The following is a 19,028-nucleotide window of genomic DNA, read 5'->3' on the forward strand; positions in this document are numbered from 1 at the left end:
CACCTTTGGAGCCTGGCCCCTTCTCGCCTGTCCTCGCCACCTCCCCTTTCCCCTCTCTTTTCCCTCCGGGTCCCGGGCCGGTTGGATTTTATGGACGGAGGCCGGAGTGATAATGAGTTGACAGGGAGGGTATTAATCTCGCCCCCGTCCTAGAGCTAGAGAGCTGCTGGCTCCCCGGAGCAGCAATCACCATAATGAAATGCCAGACCTTTCTCAACTCGTTTATCAACTGGGAGAGGCAGGACCTGGGGCGGGGGGTAATCCCGAGCACCCCCAGGGCTCGGGAAAAGAAACAAAAACAAAAAACCCAGACCCGACTTCGCCTCCGTCCTTCCCTGCCAGAGAGCAGGAGGAAGATGATGACACCTCAACTATCATTCTGCGAGCCCTGTGACCTCCGCTTACCCATTCCCCCCATACCCCTTCTCCCGGTGGCGACCCCCTCCTGCCCCCAAACAGGCTGTTTTCTGGCCTGGGAGAGTAGCGAGAGGGGCAGGGGAGCAGGCTTGTTGGGTCTTTTTTATTTATCTATTTTTATTTTTAAATTCTCCCTTTCCTCCTCCATGTGCACAGCGATGGTCCGCAGTCCTTCTTCGGCAGCCGCGTGATTAATGAGACCACTGCGGAGGTTTATTAATCCAAAGCCATTGCAGCCCCAGTGTGAAATGTTTCTGCAGTTTCTCTCTCTGCTCTTGTTGACTCGCCTGCACATTTGCACAGATCCGAGAGAGTCATTTATTCCCGGCCCACATCAGCCTCACCCGAGCCGGAGAAACCGCTCTGCGGGAAGACAAAGGCAAGGGAGAGGGGGAGGAAAGTGGGGGTGAAAAGGAAAGGCTTCATTGGGATCCAAAGTCCAGCCAAGAAACATCCCTAATAGAGCGTTATGGGCGACGAGTTTGGCAGTAACTGAAGAAATCAGGAAATGATTCCGTCCTCAACTGCTAGCCAGGCAGTGCTTGTTTATAGATAAATGGTATTTGAGAGCTTACTACGTGTAGAGCACTGTGCTAAGCGCCTGGGAAAAAAATGAGTTAGGAAATGCTTCCCTGCCCACAAGGAGCTAACACTTGAATGCTTATAGAACCAGGTAGCTGGGGGAAACAAGAATCCGTTAAAACCTCTGATGAGAAATAAGCTTTGAATGGGCGAGGGGACGAAGCGGATTTACCCCCTGGTCTGGCTGCTCCGGGAGGCTGAGCCTGCGAGATCGTAGTACAAAAGTTTCGAATCGACAATGGCAGCCTGGTCTCAAGTTTCTTGTGCGGCTTTCGAATGACTTTTGTGCCTGGAAAATTCAAGCCCCACCCAAGCTTTGAAGTTTCCTTCGAGAGTCGTAGTGGCTGCAATCCGGACCCTTTCTGTTGTCCTGTTCGTTTCTGTCCACCATGTCCAATACACCAACAAATTGCAAAGTGGGGCGGCATAGGGGAAGAAAGCAGACCTTAATATAGGTCCTTCATCTGTTCCTTCCAAACAAAACCAAAACCAGCCAACCCCCCACCCCTCCCTAGCCCCAGCAAAAAAAACCACCAAACAGATCTTCACTGTAATCCAGTACAAAACCAATTTATTTTACATTCCATCATGGTGATGGGAGAAGCTAAATAATAATTTAGCATGCATAAGTAGAGGTATCTTTTTTATAAATACAATATACAAAAATAAAGACAGTACAGTCTTGAAATTTCCAGCAGTTCGAACGTTCATGACATAAACAGTTTTTTGAGATATATAAGAAGCACAAAACATTTTTTCCCCCATACTCAGCAAAAGAACAGTGTTTCCAGAGGAGGTTTCAAGTTTAAAATGTCACTTAACACTGTTTATGGTAAATCTTCATCAAAGGGGCAGGAGGGGGGTGTGGAGGAAAGGAGGGAGGGATTTCCCATTGTTTCCGGAATCCCAACATCCTCCCCTCCCCACCAAGAAAATTAAATTAAAATTTTAAACAAAACAAAAAGAAAACAGGCTCAGGTTTAAACAGGCTTCTTTCCTCCCATCTTTCCTTTCCACAGCTGGTTAGGATGCTGAGAAATCCACAGAGGCAAAGCGGCCAGGGTTTTGGGTGGCCGGAACCCAGCAGATGGTCAGTCGGTCAGTCAAAGGCTGCAGACCCTGTGCCGGGGAGACCCTCTTTTTGGGGCCTCGATGAGACTCCCCTGATGTAAAACCCTTAGTGGCATGGGGGAGCAGGGAAGGGGGCAGTCTAAGAGGGGCTTCTACCGCCTACTGTGCTCAGGACCTGACAAGGGCAAGATGCGGTCCAGGGCTGGGCAGGTGGTCAGGGCGGAGTGTGGAGGATGCCCCCAGCCCCAAGCCCACCCCAGCAGGCTAAGAGGGGCGCTCACTGAGGAGGGGGCTGGTGCCCAGGACCCCCAGGGCCTCCCGCTCTCATGTGGGGCGACTCTTCCTCCGAGGAGCAGTCAGACGAATGGGCATTGCTGTTGCTGTTGTAGGGGAAAGGCCCTTCCTCGTCTTCCTCGTCGTCCTCTTCTTCCCTGTCACTGTCCCTCAAGTCCCGCAAGCGTCGGCTGCTGCTCTTCTCAGGAGGCAGAAGCATTTCCTCCTCCTCCTCCTCCTCTTCCTCCTCCTGCTCCTCCTCCTTCTCCTCTCCCGTGCCGCTGCCTCCTTTCCCCCCGCCGCCCTTCTGCTTCTCAGCTTCCTGCGCCGCCTGCTCCTTGGCCTTTTTGCTCCGTTTCCATTTCATCCGCCGATTCTGAAACCAGATTTTCACCTGCAGGTTTCACCGGGAAAAATCGGCGTTAGAGACTCACGCACCACGCAGCCCCGGGGTGGCTCTTCAGTGCCCTTTCGCAATCTCCATCCCCAGTGGGATCTGGAGCCACTCTTCCCTCCTCCTCCCTTCCAGATCGCCACTGGTGTAATCCTGGATCAACCCCCCAGACCGTCGCCCCCACCCCCGAGACCCACACACACTTTCCTGGCTTCTCCCGCATGCCAGACTCCCCTGGAGTCCGTGCCTGCTTCGTATCTCCAAGGAACCCAATTCGGATCTCCCTAATTATTATTATCATTATTATTATTATGGTGTTCTCAGCACTGGGGGAGATACAAGGTTATAGGTTGTCCCAGGTGGGCTCACAGTCTTAATCCCCATTTTACAAATGAGGTCACTGAGGTCCAGTGAAGTTTAGTGACTTGCCCAAAGTCACACAGCTGAGAAGTGGTGGAACTGGGATTAGAACCCATGACCTGTCACTTCCAAACCCGGGCTCTTTCCACTAAGCCACACTGCTTATCTAATCCACCCCCTTTCCAGATCTGCGGCTGAAAAGGATTGCACGCGGGCCTAACCCCCGATGTGCAGCCCCCTGCAGCATTGTCTCTGATCCTCCCCGGCCTCCAGACTTCCCTGACCTAAAGTGACTTCAATTCTCTCTCTCCACCTCAACCCCTTCACGCCCGCCACCCTGCCCCCGCGGCTGCCACCGGCAAAAAAAATGAATTCGGGCACAGGTCCTTAAGGAGTAACCGCCCCAAAATTCTTAAGAGCGGCCACCACCTCCTCCTTCCCCGTTGCCCCATCCTCAGGAGGGGGAATCCCTGGGGAGGTGGCCAAACTCTCGGGGCCACGGAGGGGAGACACGCACGGTTAATCTGCTTTGCAGGGGGTAGAGATGGGAGTTAAGGAATTTTTCCTCTTCCCTAGATCACTGGCCAATTCCAGATATTTGTGTGTGTGTGTGTGTGTGTGTGTGTGTATTTGTGTGTGCACGTGCACCTGCACAGGGGTTGTACGAGGGAGAGTTCCAGCCAGTTGGGGGTGGGAGGTTTACAGAGGGTGGGGGGGCTATGAAGCAGAGAAACTTCTCCTTGTAGATTCCTGGCATTTTGTGTGTGTGTGGGGGGGGAGGTATTTCAGGAGGGAGGGCTCGGAGCAGTTGGGGAGGGAGAGAGGAGGGCGAAGGGTTGGCCTAGGTTTCCTGGTAGAGGATAGGAATGAAGGGGGAGGAGAGTCAGGAGAGAGGAGAAAAAAAGCGTTCAAGCAAAAGTACCTGGGTCTCGGTGAGCATGAGCGAAGTCGCTACTTCGAAGCGCTTGGGCCGGGACAGGTATTTGTTGAGTTTGAACTGGTGTTCGAGCTCCAGCAGCTGCTGGCTGGTGAAGGCGGTGCGGGGCCGCCGGCATTTCCCCAGCAGGTTGGACTGCGCCTGGGCTGCAGAGACACGAGAGGAGACAGGCGGTGGGCGAGGGGGGGCGGGTGAGCCGGGGCCAGGGGCCCAGGGTAAATGGCAGCCTCCTGCTCTAGCCTCAGTCTGCCTCCCCAGCCCGGGGCCCTTCCCCCGCTCGCCCACCAGATGAAGTAAAAAGCGGTTTGCGTACGCGGGTCGGGCTCCCGAAGCGTCAGGATCTCTGTGTGTGGTTACCTGACCCGGCCGTGAACAGCAGGAGGATGTGTGGCCCGACAGGGCCGGACGGCTGAGCCACAGTGGGCGATTGAAAAGATTGGGAGGGGACCAATTAGGAGTCACCTATTCCCCACCCCAATCTCTGAAAGGCTCGGCCCCCACAGTGCCCGCACAGACCCGCAACTGACTTCCCAGTGGCTACTGAATTTCTGGACTCAAAACCACTTCCCTTTTAGTCTGACATCCTCCCGGGGAACCGGAACCGTGGTTAATGTCAAACTGTGTTTTCTTCCCCAACACTTAGTACCCTACTCTGCACCCAGTAAGCACTTAATAAATACCATCACTTCTTCTAGCCCAACCAGGCCCGAGTCCCGGGGTCACGGAGGTCAGATCACCCACCTCTCTCCCACATAAGAAACAAAGTACCCCGTCCTCCTACCTCCGGGTTTGGGGGGTACGCGGAGAGGGGGAAATAAAAAGCTTCAGTCGCTCCCCCTGCTCCCCGTAGGTATCCGAAGGCCTCTTCAGGCCAACAACTCATTACGCAAATTAGAGACTGGGCGCGCTGGCTTCATCTGGCTAATGTGCAATCCGAGATGGTGGCCCCGGCTCTATTTGCATAATTTCGCACAGTTGCATCACAGGGAATTTTATGACCTCAAAAATGAGACTCCCCTTGATTTCCCAGGCGCCTAACAAGTGCCAGACAATAAAGACACAGAGAGAGAAAGAGAGAAAAAAAGGAAGAGAAGCAGAGAAAAGGAAAAGGACCGGGCTCCTGGATGGATGAGCTCAGCCTCCCGGGGGAAGGGCAATTTGCTTTAGCTACAAGTCCCCGCCCCCCGCTTTAGGGAAACAAGGCTCGGAATTCCCAGCCCGGCCGTCCATTAGAAACTTTAATTAAAATAGAGGCCACGACGCGACCCCTCCGGGAATTGCAGCCCAGCAGGGCGGAGGGGGGTTGAGGCCGAGAAGGTACTCAAGGTAAACGAACAAGAGGCCGTCCCCGCAGAAGACAACCCGTTCAGTCATATTCAGGTCCTGACGATTATTTATCATCGTTATTCGTTGAGCTGGAGCCTCCGGTAATTGGAAGGCCAGGCTCGTTCGGGGCTGGGACACCAATCCCCACCACCATCCGGTGGATTGACCTCTGGGGACAAACTGGCATGACTCCCCGGATCTGTTTTTACACGTCCTTCGAAATAGGGGCGAACCACGCCGATGACTTGATTTTGGGGGAAAGTTATCTGTTTATTTTAGCGGGTCATCCGGGCATAATGAGAGAGAAGGGCGGCCGAGAAATGGCCAGAAAACTGCAGGGCAGGTGGAGAGCGACGGGGGGCCGTCGCACCAAGGTTTCAGACTGACATCTACCTGGATTTCGAGGAAGACTAGAATCTGCCCTGCTGTGGTAGCAAAAGCCTCCCACTGGGGCAGATGGTTCCAGTAATGTGGGTGTAATGTGAGAATTAGTCTCCACAAAATTAAACATCTAAAGGGACAAATATCTCAGTCTGGGGGGAAAACATGGGCTCACGCAACTCTGGACGGGGTTACTCCCCCCCACCCCCCACCTTTTTATGGTTTATAAATTTAAAGGGTTTTGCCTTGATCACATGACCAGGTCAATCAGATGAGTTGGGATTTTGACCCTAACTGATCGGGGACACTGCAGCTCCCTTCGAGAGTCATTTCTGCCTCTTTCTTTTGGTTCCGAAAATGCACATGCAAACACACACACCCATCTCCATCTCAACTCCAACTGGGCTGCGGAAAGGGGAGGGGTAATGGAAGGAGGAGAAGAGAATGCATTTACTACCTAGTTTGGAACTAACCTGCTAAAATAGCCAGAAGGGGTAAAAGAAGCAGAAGAAAAAAAGAGAGACCAGTCCAGTGAACAAACAGAAACCCGCCTGGTATTTTCTCACTGGGCTGTGATTTTCCAACCCTCCTATTACCACTGCCCTGGTCACTGCGACTCACTGTCAAAGACTCATAATTCTGACAGGTTTTTCTTTTGTTGTTCACTCTTCCTCCCCTGATTACAAAACCACTGAGAAGCACAAACAATATGCCCGTTTTGTTTGGGTGGGCAGATACTAATATATATGTATTAGAGAAAGACGGAGAGAAAGAAGGAGAGACATCCCTGAATTCTCTTCTGGCCTGACGCTGAGAAATCTACCCCTACATCCAAGGTGATGGGAAGCCAGACGGCTCTAAAATCGTCCCCAGAGAAGGAGCAGTCCCTAAACCCTTGTCCATCACTGAAAACCCGGCCCCGTCGCTATTCTTAGGAAGGCGGTCGGGCCTAGCAGCCTGAGAAGGCTTTTTTTTTTTTTTTCTTGCGGGCTCAGGCCGGCCTGTATCTGGAGCCTTTTGGGAAGCAAACGTGGCTGGAGAAATGCGATCTCAGTGGGATCATGCTCGCCTCTCTGGTTCCGAGGGTTGCCCCCGACACACACACACACATACAACCCCAGGGCGGGCCGCGGGTCCAGTTATTGCGGAGATGGGTCACGGGGACCCATCAAACGCCGTTTCCATCTCGTGACAAAAGACGCATCAGACCGACCAGGCCAAACGATACACCCCGGGTCCAAACGTGTAGATCGGCACGGTTCGGTGCCGCAGAGAGGAGGAGGTTTACGGACCCCGCGTCTCCCACATTCCCCCCCCCTCTCCCCCCGACACTGCCGCCTCTGCAGGGGTGCGGGCTCCGACCTCAACACCGCAGGCTCCCTCCCTCTGCCCAGAGGGCGGGGGGCATAGGGGACGCCCACTGGATCCTACCCCATGGGTGCCAGCCACCACCTCTTCCCCGAAATCCCGTCACCTGGGCGGCCTAACGTTGGATACAACTGAGGTGGGTGAGATTTGGGTTAAAGGTGTATTTATCTTTCTCCATCTACTCTCCCCTTCCCATTAGGAGAAACTACAGAGATGGTGAAAGGGACGGTGGCGGATAATTCGATAGAAGGATTGTCTGTTCATTTAGTAGTATTTATTGACCGCTTACTATGTTCAGGACACTGGACTAAGCGCTTGGAATGTACAAATCGGCAACAGATAGAGACAGGCCCTGCCCACTGACGGGTTTACAGTCTAATCGGGGGAGACAGACAAAAACAGTAGCAATATATAGAATCAAGGGGATATAGGTCTCATTAAAACAACAGCAATAATTGTCGAACTGTGCATTCCAAGCGCTCAGTCCAGTTCTCTGCACATAGTAAGCGCTCAATAAATACTACTGAATGAATGATAGATCCCTTTTCTTCAGAGTGACCCCCCCCCCACACACACCCCATCTCTCTCCCCTGCGGCCTTTTCCCCTGGGCACCGGGGTTTGGAAGGATTCACTCATTCAATAGTATTTATTGAGCCCTTACTATGTGGAGAGCACTGTACTAGCGCTTGGAATGTCCAAATCGGTAACAGATAGAGACGGTCCCTGCCCTTCGACGGGTTTACAGTCTAAGATGAAGGATGAAGAAGGTGGGGCGAGTTGGGGAGCGACAGATGGCGGTTCTCCCTCCGTCCCCTCCCAAGGCCCAGCCGCCCCCGTCCGGCCTACTCACAGTTGAAGTCGGGCATTTTGGGGAGGATCATGCCCGCGGTGGACGCCCTCAGCCACTGGTCCAGCTGGAAGGTCCCGGCGCCGAGTTTGATGGGGTCGGCGGGGTGCGCGGGATGGGCCCCCTGGACTTGGGAGTAGGAGTAGGACAGGGCCGGGTGCTGGCCGGCCAGGGCCGCCGCCGAGTAGCCGTACATGGGGGGCCCGTAGAGGGCCGGCTGGGTGGGGAGGCCGGCGGCGCCCTGAGCGGGGTGCAGCCCCAGGATCATGCCTCCGGCTGCGGCGGCGGCGGCGGCGGCGGCGGCGGCGGCGGCGGCGGCAGCGCTCGGGTGGTGGTGCGGGGGATGCGGCGGCGGCGGCGGCGGCGGCGGCGGCGGCGGGAAGCCCGGCTTGGCCACCAGCCCGCAGTGGGCGGCGAGGATCCGCGGCGGGGACGGGCTGTCGGTGCGCAGGCAGTCCTGGCCGCCCGGGAGCCGCTCCGAGGACTGCGGGCTGCAGCTGCTGCTGCTGCTGCCGCCGCTGCCGCCCGACGCGCCGGCGGCCGACAGCGAGGTGACCAGCGCCAGCGGCGAACTCTGCGCCGACGCCGCTTTCGGCGGGTCGACGGCCAGCAGCGCGTCGATCCGGAAATTTTTGGATTTTTCCATCGGCTTGGAGGGGGACGCCGCTCGGCCGGGGGGGACGGTGGACAGCTCCAGCTTTGGGGGCTCGGAGTCCTTTCTTTGGGGGGGGCGTTTGTTGGTTGGTCTTAAGAAGTGAGGGCGCCCCGACCGATCACCGTCGAGGGCGGATCGCCCTGCTCCGCCGAGCCCGGGAGCGGCCCCCACCCCGACCCCTTCCCCCCGTCCCCGACCCCAAATGGCGCGGCAGCGGATCCCACGGGCGTCTTCACACCTCGGCGCCCCCGGGGCGAGCCAGCACCGCAAAATGTCGCTCGCCTGAGAGTAAGCGCCCCGCCGCTCAACTCTTCTCACTTGAAGGCTCAGCGCCGACTCCCATTGGCAGCCCGGGGAGGGGGCGGAGCCTCGGGGGGGCGGGGACTCCGAGGGAGAGCCGTGATTGGCCGGGAGTTGCAACTGTCAATGACTGGGGCGGGGCCAAAGCCAGTCCCCGCCCCTGCAGGTTAAAGGAAAAGTGCCCGCCACAGCTCCGACCTCGTCTCCTCCTAGCTCACGTTCTGTATGTGTGTCCCAGATTTCATTCATCATGATGATGGTATCTGTTAAGCGCTTACGATGTGCAGAGCACTGTTCTAAGCGCTGGGGTAGACACAGGGTGATCAGGTTGTCCCCCGTGAGGCTCACAGTTAATCCCCAGTTTACAGATGAGGTAACTGAGGCACAGAGAAGGGAAGGGACTTGCCCACAGTCACACAGCTGCCAAGTGGCAGAGCCGGGATTCGAACCCACGACCTCTGACTCCCAAGCCCGGGCTCTTTCCACTGAGCCACGCTGCTTCTCTCCATTCAGTTCTCTTTACTGAACGCTCAGCATAGGCAGAGCACCATCCTAAACGCCTGGAACTCAGCGATAGAGACAGTCCTGGCCCACAACGGGTTTACTTCTGGGGAGGGTGGACAGACATCAAAACGATAATCGTAATAACGATGATGGTATCTGTTAAGCGCTTTCTGTGCGTCCAGCACTGTTCTAAGCGCTGGGGTAGGTAGATACGACGTAATCGGGTCGTCCCAAATGGGGCTTACAGTCTTAATCCCCGTTGTAGAGATGAGGTAACGGGAGGCACAGAGAAGTGAAGTGGAGTGACCCAGGTCACACAGCAGACAAGTGTGGGAGCCGGTTTCCTTCTCCAGGGCCATCGTGAGTGTGTGTGTACATGGGTATGTCCAGGTGCGATCTAATGGATTTCTTTCTCCAGGGCCATCGTGTGTGTGTGTGTGTGTGTGTCCGTGTGGGTTTGTCCACGCAGGATCTAATAGATTTCATTCTCGTGGGTGTGTGGTTTCACACGTAAAGTGGAGAGGAAACTGAAGGAAGGAAAAGCAGTTGAAAAGCCTCCAAATGCAGTTCCCCCGACCCCCTTTCGCCTCCCCCTCTCCTCCCTCTTCCCGGAGGTGTTTTTCTCGGTCCGTGGAGATTTTTTTTTCTGGTTATACACTGTATAGCATATGTGTACATAATTAGAAATGTTCATCCATAGTGAAGAGATCCGTGTATGTGGGTGTTGGTCACACATAATACAGGAAAAAATTGCATAGTAGTTGTTGAACGGGGAGACAGCTTAAAGGTCGGGTCTGTCCTCATCGAATCCCAGCCGTGCGGTTTAGAACCGTTTTGTTGGAGATATCTATGTACGAGATCGGGGGAAGAGGTCAGTGAGTTGAAAGGGATTTTATTTGAAAGCAGAATTTTACACACAAACACACACGCGCGCGCGAGCACAGCTCCCATTTCCTGTTGTGAAAGAGAGATAACAGTTTTATCTTTTTTCTTTTAATTATTCCCTGAATTGCATTTCAAATCCCCTTTCGGAAATCGCTATGTGGGATGCCGTAGGGGTCAAGAGACGGATGTTAATTTAGGAAGGCGTGACAGTTCTTCTTCTTCCAAGGACCAGGGCTCCTCAGAACTTGTCCCGAAGTCCAGATGGATATGATGAGCTACAAAACAAGGGCCAGGGTAAATTCTTCACTGCCCTGCCGGACGTCAACAACTGTCACGACAAAGTTAGTCCCCAAGCCATGTCATTCGTCTTCATCTTGAGAAGCTGGGTCCGGGTGAGGATGAAACCCCCAGCCCCCAGGACCTGGACCCTTTTCCGTTCGAGGGGACCCCCTCGAGTCTCCCCTCATCTTGGCTTTGCCCTCTCGGTTGTGCCCACCCCCGTTGGTCTGCCAGTCATTTTGCAGGCTCCCAGCCATAATTCAGAGTGGGTTTTCCGCTTGTCCCGAGAGTGAACCTTGCACCCCTTAAAGTCCAAAACATTTCACGTCTACAAACTTCATTCTTAGTACTCGGAAAGGTCCTCAAAGTTGAGAGAGGCAGGAGGGGGGCGGGGGAACAGATCTTCTACCTGAAGCTCTCTCTTCAGGAGAGCCCGGTCCTGTTCGATCAGTGTGGAACACAGATTATTTAACACACATCAAGAAAAACAAACCTCACCCCAACCCGCCAAATAAAAAAACCTTTCCCCACCAGAAGCTCATTTTAAAGCTCAGGAAATGAGGATGGCTACGTCTCTCTCTTCCCCAGCTGCCCGCAGAGTCCGTGTGGAAAGTTGAGTCAAGACTGGGTAAGCCTTGGGTGAGATTCCAATTTTCAGCTATTCCTGGACACTTCAAATATTTACAGTAAATGCATTGCCAAGCGCTTTTTAATGAGCTTGGAAGAATAAACACCTGTAGGTCAAGAAGTCAAGTCGACCACCAAAAATGAGGCACTGTCAATAGAATTATTAGCCCCCACTTATCTTACCCAAACAGGTACACAAAGAATCGAGAGAAAGATTTCCAGAGCTTTACAAAATCGCCATTTCCTATGCGGGTGAGAGTTGAAAGGAGAAGATAGGCGGGGGAAGCAGTGAAGGTGTCAGGGAGGAGGGAAATCGGTGCCGGGCAAACGCTAATGTTAGCAAAAGGTCAGGTTGCTACATGACAGGTTTAAAAAGTAAATATAGTCCCTCTTCAAAGGCTTTAGCTGGGAAAGAGCTGGTGACAATGCATCCGCTTTGCTAGAGGGAGATAATTCTATTAATTACAGGAAAGGTTATATCTGTAAGGAGAAATCCTAGACTTGTTTTTTCAGAGGAGAAAAAAATACCGCATGGCCGAACGTCTATATCCACCCACTAAAAACCCTGAATCCAGCATAGATAGGCCTCGATAGAGACATACGTTTCGTATGTTCTGTACAGCATAAGATCGTGCAAAGCCTCTGACTGGAACCATGTAGACGCAGTCTTGATTGGAGTCAGCAGAATGGACTGGCTGTGACCCTTGAAGATCCTTTCTGGCCCCATCATTTTTTCCTCCGGTATCGATTGATCTAGCCATATTTCTTCTCGGTGTTTCCTTCTTACTGATTCATTTCGTTTAGGTGTCCACCTCCCCCCCTGCCCCTTGTCGGGAGGATGGCCTGGAAGGGCGGGATTTCTCCCGTGGCTGAGTGACTTGTCTGAGGTCCCGGTGATCCGGCCTCAGTTTCCTCCAGCCCCTTACTCTCCGCATCCTGGGCGGTGAACGCGCTGCCCTCCCTGAGCGCCGGCGGGGGATCGGTGCGGGAATCGGTGCAGGGAACGAGAGCGACCCCTCCCCTCGGCCCGTCTCCCTCCAACCCCATTTGTGTGGCTCCGCCAGTCACCCCAACCCCGGGAGCTTCCTGGGATTTGGATGCGTTGGGGAGGGAGAGGGGTACATATTCCTAGAAACAAATTCCTAGAAACTCTCCCCGGAGGAAACTCACTTCTCTCTCTCTGTCTCTTCTAGCATGCAAGCTGACCGTGGGGGCATCCTGTCACCCGGAGGGAGAGAGATCATGAGAATCGCACCCTCCTGGAGACCGCCGTGCTTGGCTTTTGGGGTTGTTTTTTTTCCCCGTCTCCTGGGAAGGGACCTTCTCGCTTCCTCCCCTAAATGCTCTCGGCCTCCGGACATCGAGTTTGCTTCTGTGTAAGGTTTTCCCGGTCGGTGAGAGGCTGTGCGTGAATGTGGGTATTGGTGCTTCCAGATTGGGGTTTTTCATCCTAGGCGTGGGCGATTGAGTGTGGGGTGGGATAGGAATTGGTGGTTGGGGAAGTAATCGACTGGCTTACAGAAGGTGGGCTCACGTGTGGACACTTGCGAGTGTGTGTGCTTTAGCTACCCGAGAGGGAGTATCTGTCCGAGTTATGCGTGCGAATATATGAAAGTGCGTGTGATGTGATTAAGCATGGTATGATTCTGTGTGTGTGTGTGTGTGTGAATGTCCCAGAGGATGTTGTCCTGTACTTAGCTGGCAGGGGGGGCAGAGTGGAGGGGAATAAGGTAAGGCCCGAAAGATGAGAGTTTTCGCTTGAGGCCCAGAACCCTTCCAAGGTCGCCCCGCCGTCCCTGGCTCAGAATTATACATGCCCCACCGTCCAGCCCCCTGGATACCTGCGTCCTGCACTGCCCACACCCGCCCCGCCTCGGGAAATAAGCGGGGTGAGGAGGGGGCAAAGTTTCCCGAGAAAGAAGTTCATTCATTGTCATATTTATTGATTACTTACTGTGTGCAGAACACTATACTAATCGCTTGGAGAGTACAATACAGCAATAACGAGGGACAATCCCTTCCCACAGCCGGCTGGGCAGGATCCGTTGGAGCTCCGACCTCTGTGCTGCTAGATGGCTCGTCTGTCGGCAGGCAGAACCGAATTCTCCTCGAAGATGGGGTCTCCGCGCCGGCCCCTCCGGGCTAGGGAGAGCGGGGAAGGCAGGTGCAGGCCTGCAGGGCCGGTCCTGAGGAGCCCCGGGCCCAGCGATTTGTACCATTTGGAGCTGTGGGCTGATTCATTCATTCAGTCGTTTTTATTGAGGTCTTACTGTGTGCACACCACTGTACTAAGCGCTTGGAATGTTCAATTCGGCAACAGATAGAAACAATTCCTAACAACAACGGGCTCACAGTCTAAAAGGGGGAGACAGACAGCAAAGCAAGGCATCAATACCATCAAAATAGATAAATAGAATCATAGATATATACACATCTACATACATCAGGCTGATGGACACAGGGCTGGGGGGAAAGGGGAACCGGGGGAAGGGATGTGTGTGTGTGCACACATGGGGAGTCGGGCACTCGTAAAGGCCCCGGGTCCCTGCCCAAATTCCCGGCCTTTGAAGCTGAAAGACCCTGCCACGAACCTTTTTTTTTTCCTACTGCGGGGCTTGCTAAGCGCTTATTATGTGCCAGCACTGTAATAAACCCTGGTATAGATCCAGAGTTCAGTGCCTTCCTCTCCGAGGGCGAGTGAAACCTGTCACCCCGACTGGGCCTCTCCAAACCCCAATTTGGGGGTGGGGGTGGAGGCCTCGTGTTCAGGGAGGCCCGGTCCGGAGAAACAACGGCAGGAGGCGTCCACGGCTCCGGCAGCCACGGGCTATGAGATGGGCGAGGGGAGGCCAGGGCTGGGCCTGTTCCCGACCACCCTCGTGCAGCCCCCGGGGAGCCTGGACCGGAGCGGGGAAGGTCAGGCAGGGGATGGTCACGTCAACTCCGCCCCCTTGTCTAGACGGGGCAGATGTCGGGGGTGGATCCGCACCGTGCGGGTTTGGAAGTGCAGAGAGCGAGGGCATGGTGTGGGGGCACGACAGAAGGTCAGGGGAAAGAGATTGGGGGCAGAGGAGGAGCGGGGTGCAGGGGCACAAGGGAAGAGGGGGCAGACAGGTGGAGCTGAGGATGAACCAAGGGAACAGCTTCTGGGGAATCACCTCCCAGGCCTGTCCATCATATTTCCTGGGGAATCACCTCCCCGGTCTGTCCATCGTAACTCCTGGGGAATCACCTCCCCGGCCTGTCCATCGCAGCCCCTCGGGTCAGGCCCGGTCGCTGCCCTCTGACGACCGGGCCTCTATAACACTGACCCCGTCGAGGGGGCCAGCGAGAAGTTCTGGAAAGGTGACCCTGCCCGGGGCATCATCCCTCTTTGACTCCATCCCTCAGGGTGAGGCTAAGAAAAATTGGAAATGAAGATCAGACAGCCCGTCCTGACTTTCCCTTTTCCCTTCCTAATTTTTGCTTTCCCCACCTTTTTTTTTCAATTTCCTTCGTTGGGAAGGAACAAACCGACACGTAGATCCACTGGAGGGTCCCTCTCCGCTATTCTCTCCTCACCCACCGGGAGGGAAAAGACTCCAGCAGCCTTCTCTGGGACCGATCACCGAGGCCCGAGTACAATTCGTGTTTGCGGTCTGGACCTTTCTTCTTATGTACAAGGGAGTTAAGGCATTCGCCTTTCTTAATCCCGGGAAATTGGACTCGTTCACACCGTCAATCAGTCGTATTTATTGAGCGCTTACTGTGTGGAGACTACTGTACTAAGCGCTCGGGAGAGTACAATATAACAATAAACAGTATAACAGTATAACACACTGACTCATCCTCTTTTTCTCCTCCCTCTCCCAGCTCTCCTAAATTCTACCCTTAGACCTGGTCTAAGGCCAAAAAATAAGCTGCCGAGTCCGGAGGCTTCTAGGTGTTTATTGCTACTTAGTGGTAAATAAGATGGACAGGAACCTTCTGGGTATCAAAAGCTAATAAATCTACCATTCTGGGCCTTAGCTTTCGAGCTAAGGAATTTGTCTTTTAGCGATTTCACCCCAAACGACAACCTCCCCACCACTGCAGCGAGGCTCTGTCTAAGGACCCTAGAGCTGGAGTGGAGAGGTTGGGGGGTGGGGGTGGGGGCTGCTGGGCTGGACAGGTCCGCGTCCCGGGTCACCCCAGCAGTTTGGCGGGAGAATCTCCTCGACATTTACCACGACGACGTGACATTTGGGTCCCATTATGTGGCTCCCCAAAACGGGTTTCAATGATCCACTCAAATTCCTGGTGAATATGTTCTAGATATCACCAAACCTAGCTGGTTAGGTCCTTTTTATTTATGATTGGGAGTGATAGCGTGACAACACTGTCTACTGTTAATGGATATAGACTATGTCTAAATGTTGATAATATAAAATATGGAATAACAACCTATTACAGATGCATGTTTTCCAAAGAAAGATATGTGTAGTACAAACATATATAAAATGTGTAACAAACATAACATGCAAACACATGCCTACAATTGCTAGAGATGGTTATCCAACTATGTATAGAATTGCCATGCACATTTAAAATAAACCTACTTTACATACACATTTAAGAAAGGCATGCATACACATGCACACACATAATATGCATTCATATTGCCTACTCAAAAATGGGAGTAGAAGACATAAAATTTACTAAATACCTCCCTATAAAAATGTATAACCATATTCCTTATCACTACACATTGTCGCATATTACATATATACTGAACATACCCACTCAGTTTTACCACATGGAAAGCACTGGAAGCATAATATGAAAATCCAGAATACATACAGTCCACGTGACAAATGCTTGCAGACGACCAGAAAGTCATCCATGCACTTTATAACAACCGCTTGCCCACGCATCAATAGATACCACGTGTGTAGCATGCATGTCACACACCCAGAGTCAAAAAAAATACATGAATATATACCGTCCATCCACAACCATACACGAGAAAACTCATTCGTGCTGCCCACAGATATTCGCGTTCACCGTCGAAGGCTCCAGTTCATGAACTTTTCAGGTGCATTCCAACTCGAAATTATGGATGAATAGCAGCGCTGTAAATGTTCGAATCCAGGCTAGATAATGGCAGGAAGTCTCAGTTAATTGGTATATTTAGAGGTGCTGATGCGGCAGAAGCGGCGGCTGCCTGGCAGACTCGGGGGCGATAAGGAAAGGAAGGGAAAGGAAGGGAAGGAGAAGAAGTGGTTCTACTGAACCCCGGCCCCAGCATTTAGGCTCCCAAAGGCCGAGAAGAAGAATAACTCCAGTTCACCTGCTCGTGGGAAGAGGGGCAGAGAGAAACGACCATGTGGGTGGGTGTTTTATAATATCTTTAAATGTATATTTGTTGATAGTCACATTTACACCTAAATAAGCCTCTTCTCCTTGAGACTGTCCCGTAAGCTAATAAACATATATTTAGAACTGCAAAGGTTCCTGGCCCCCCCGGACGGATTAACTCAGGGCAGGACAGGCCAAACAATCACCCTAAATGAAGGGATTTTTTTAAACGTTCTTTCTGGGTGTTGTTTCAGGTCGGTGGAATCTATTTCTGGCTGAGCGACCCTTGTCCCTTGTTTTTCTCCCACCAGGTTCCCGTCCCCTCATTCCCCCTACACGGTCCAGTAGGGGCAAGTGGGCATCTCTTATTATTTTGAATTTATTTTGGTAGGATGTAAAGAGAAACCTTTTCAGAGTGCGTGGAGCTGGCAGAGGGCATCACCAGGGCGGAGGTAAGGTTTAGTGGTGGAAGCCAGGGGTTAACTCTTCCCCCACTTATCTCGAGCGAGATCTCCTTGTTCTCATTAGGGTTGGATAAGCCTGGAGCGCTCAGGTCTGCTGACAACCTAAACCAAAAGCACAGAGAGACCGTACCGAGAAGCCACCTGGACCCAGGGTTAGAGTCAGGCCACTACGCTCCCTCCCCATTTCTCCTACCCTGCGCTCTCCTCCTCCTTCCCTCCTCTCCAGAGGCCCGGCACTGGATAATTTGGCTAATGAACTCGTTAAAGGGACCCTTGTGACCCGCAGCCGGGCCTCGGCGCGGCCCATCTGGGAAATTCCCTTGAAAGGCCCCAGAGTTCGCGGCTGCTGCTGTTGCTGCAGCCGCCGTCTGTCACCGGGACCGGGAAGGGGGGACGAGGGTGGTAGGGGCGGAGGAGGGGGTCGGGGTGACCCGCCGTCCCTCGTGCATTAAAATAATTACCATTTGGGAACAGGTGGGCGCCCGCCCCCAGCCCCTGCTCGGTCTGCGGGAATCCAGGCCGCGGGGGGAGGGCGGGAGGCCAAGCTCGGGTCAGGGCCGGGGGAAAGCGGCCCTGGGAGGGCCAGCCGGGCCTCTCGCTTTTTCCCAGAGTCGGAGAGAGAGCTTTCGCCTGGGGGAACCCGAAATTTTAATAATAACGGTATTTGTTAAGCGCTTACTATGTGCCAAGCACTGTTCTAAGCGCTGGGGTAGATACAAGGTCATCAGGTTGTGAGCCCACATCCCCATTTTTCAGATGAGGTCATTGAGGCACGGAGAAGGTAAGTGGCTTGCCCAAGGTTACATAGACAAGGGGCGGAGTCGGGATTAGAACGCACGTCCTCTTGACTCGCACACCCGTGCTTTTTCCACGAAGCCACGTTTCTTCTCAAATTTGGTGTCTAGAGGGGCACGGGGACGGTGCCCCCCACCCGCTTCACCAGGAGGGTGTTCAGACGGTCAGGTCGTTTTGGGCAGGGACTACCTCTTTATTGCTGCAGTGTACTATCCTAAGCGTTTAGGACAGTGCTCTGCACAGAGTAATCGTTCAGTAAATACGATTGAAAGTGTTCAGTGGCCGAGAAGCGAGGAGCAGCGGGGGGTAACTGGACTCCCTCCTCCGCGGGTGGGCTGATCCCTCTGTCCTCCCGGAAGACGAACCACAGGGCCGGGGGGGGAGTCCACAAGGGGCCCAGGAGGACCGTCCCAGGGCTCATGGAATAATAGTAATAATAATGATATTTTATTAAGCGCTTACTATGACCCAAGCACTGTTCTAAGCGCTGGGGTAGGCACAACGTAATCAGGTAATCAGCTTCTATCCTGAGGCAACTCTCAGCTCGGACCAGGAGCCTCTGGCCCCGGAATCAAGGTCGGCAAAAGTTTCCTCTCTTTTTTCCCTCCTCTTCCTTCTCTCCCTCCTTTTGAAATGCATTTTATAGTATTTGTTAAGCACTTACTAGGTGCCAGGCACTGTTCTAAGCGCTGGGGGAGATACAAGGTAATCATGTCGGACACGTACCATGTCCCACAAGGGGCTCACCTCACTTTATAGATGAGGGAACTGAGGCACAGAGAAGTGAAGTAATAATAATTATGCTATTTAAACGCTTCTTGTGTGCCAGGCACTGTTCAGAGCGCTGGGGTGTAGGTACAAGATAATCGGGTTGGATACAGGCTTAATCCCCATTTTACAGACGAGGCACAGAGAAGCTAAGTGACTTGCCCGAGGTCACACAGCAGACAAGTGGCAGAGCTGGGACTAGAACCCAAGTCCTTCCATTCCGGTGCTTTATCCGTTAGGCCACGCTGCTGCTTCCTCCCTTCTTCCTCTTCCTTCTTTCCCCCTCCGGGGTAGCCCAGGGTGCCCCGAGGTGCGAGTAACCCAGAGCGGAGGCTCAGGCCCAGCCCGTCGCCAAAAACACATATTACACTGCGACATTCTGTAAATGAGATAATGATACATAAACCGGGATGATAGATGTGACATCCCCGGGGTGTCTTCGCTGAATTAGCTGCTCACATCGACTGCTAATAATGGT

At 53.5% G+C, this 19,028-nt stretch overlaps 1 protein-coding gene across 1 annotated transcript; it reads right to left on the reverse strand.

Annotated features, from left to right (window-relative positions):
• Window positions 1-1,596: 1,596 nt before the first annotated feature.
• Window positions 1,597-8,725, reverse strand: MNX1 (motor neuron and pancreas homeobox 1). The gene is made up of 3 exons (XM_029078236.2): window positions 7,961-8,725; window positions 4,020-4,180; window positions 1,597-2,737 (listed from the first exon to the last, which is right to left on the reverse strand). The coding sequence occupies exons 1-3, from the start codon at window positions 8,601-8,603 to the stop codon at window positions 2,348-2,350; spliced, it is 1,194 nt and encodes a 397-aa protein (XP_028934069.1). The 5' UTR covers window positions 8,604-8,725; the 3' UTR covers window positions 1,597-2,347.
• Between the last annotated feature and the right edge of the window lie 10,303 nt (window positions 8,726-19,028).

This window comes from Ornithorhynchus anatinus, chromosome 13, assembly GCF_004115215.2.
Source record: "Ornithorhynchus anatinus isolate Pmale09 chromosome 13, mOrnAna1.pri.v4, whole genome shotgun sequence".
Lineage (NCBI taxonomy): Eukaryota > Metazoa > Chordata > Mammalia > Monotremata > Ornithorhynchidae > Ornithorhynchus > Ornithorhynchus anatinus.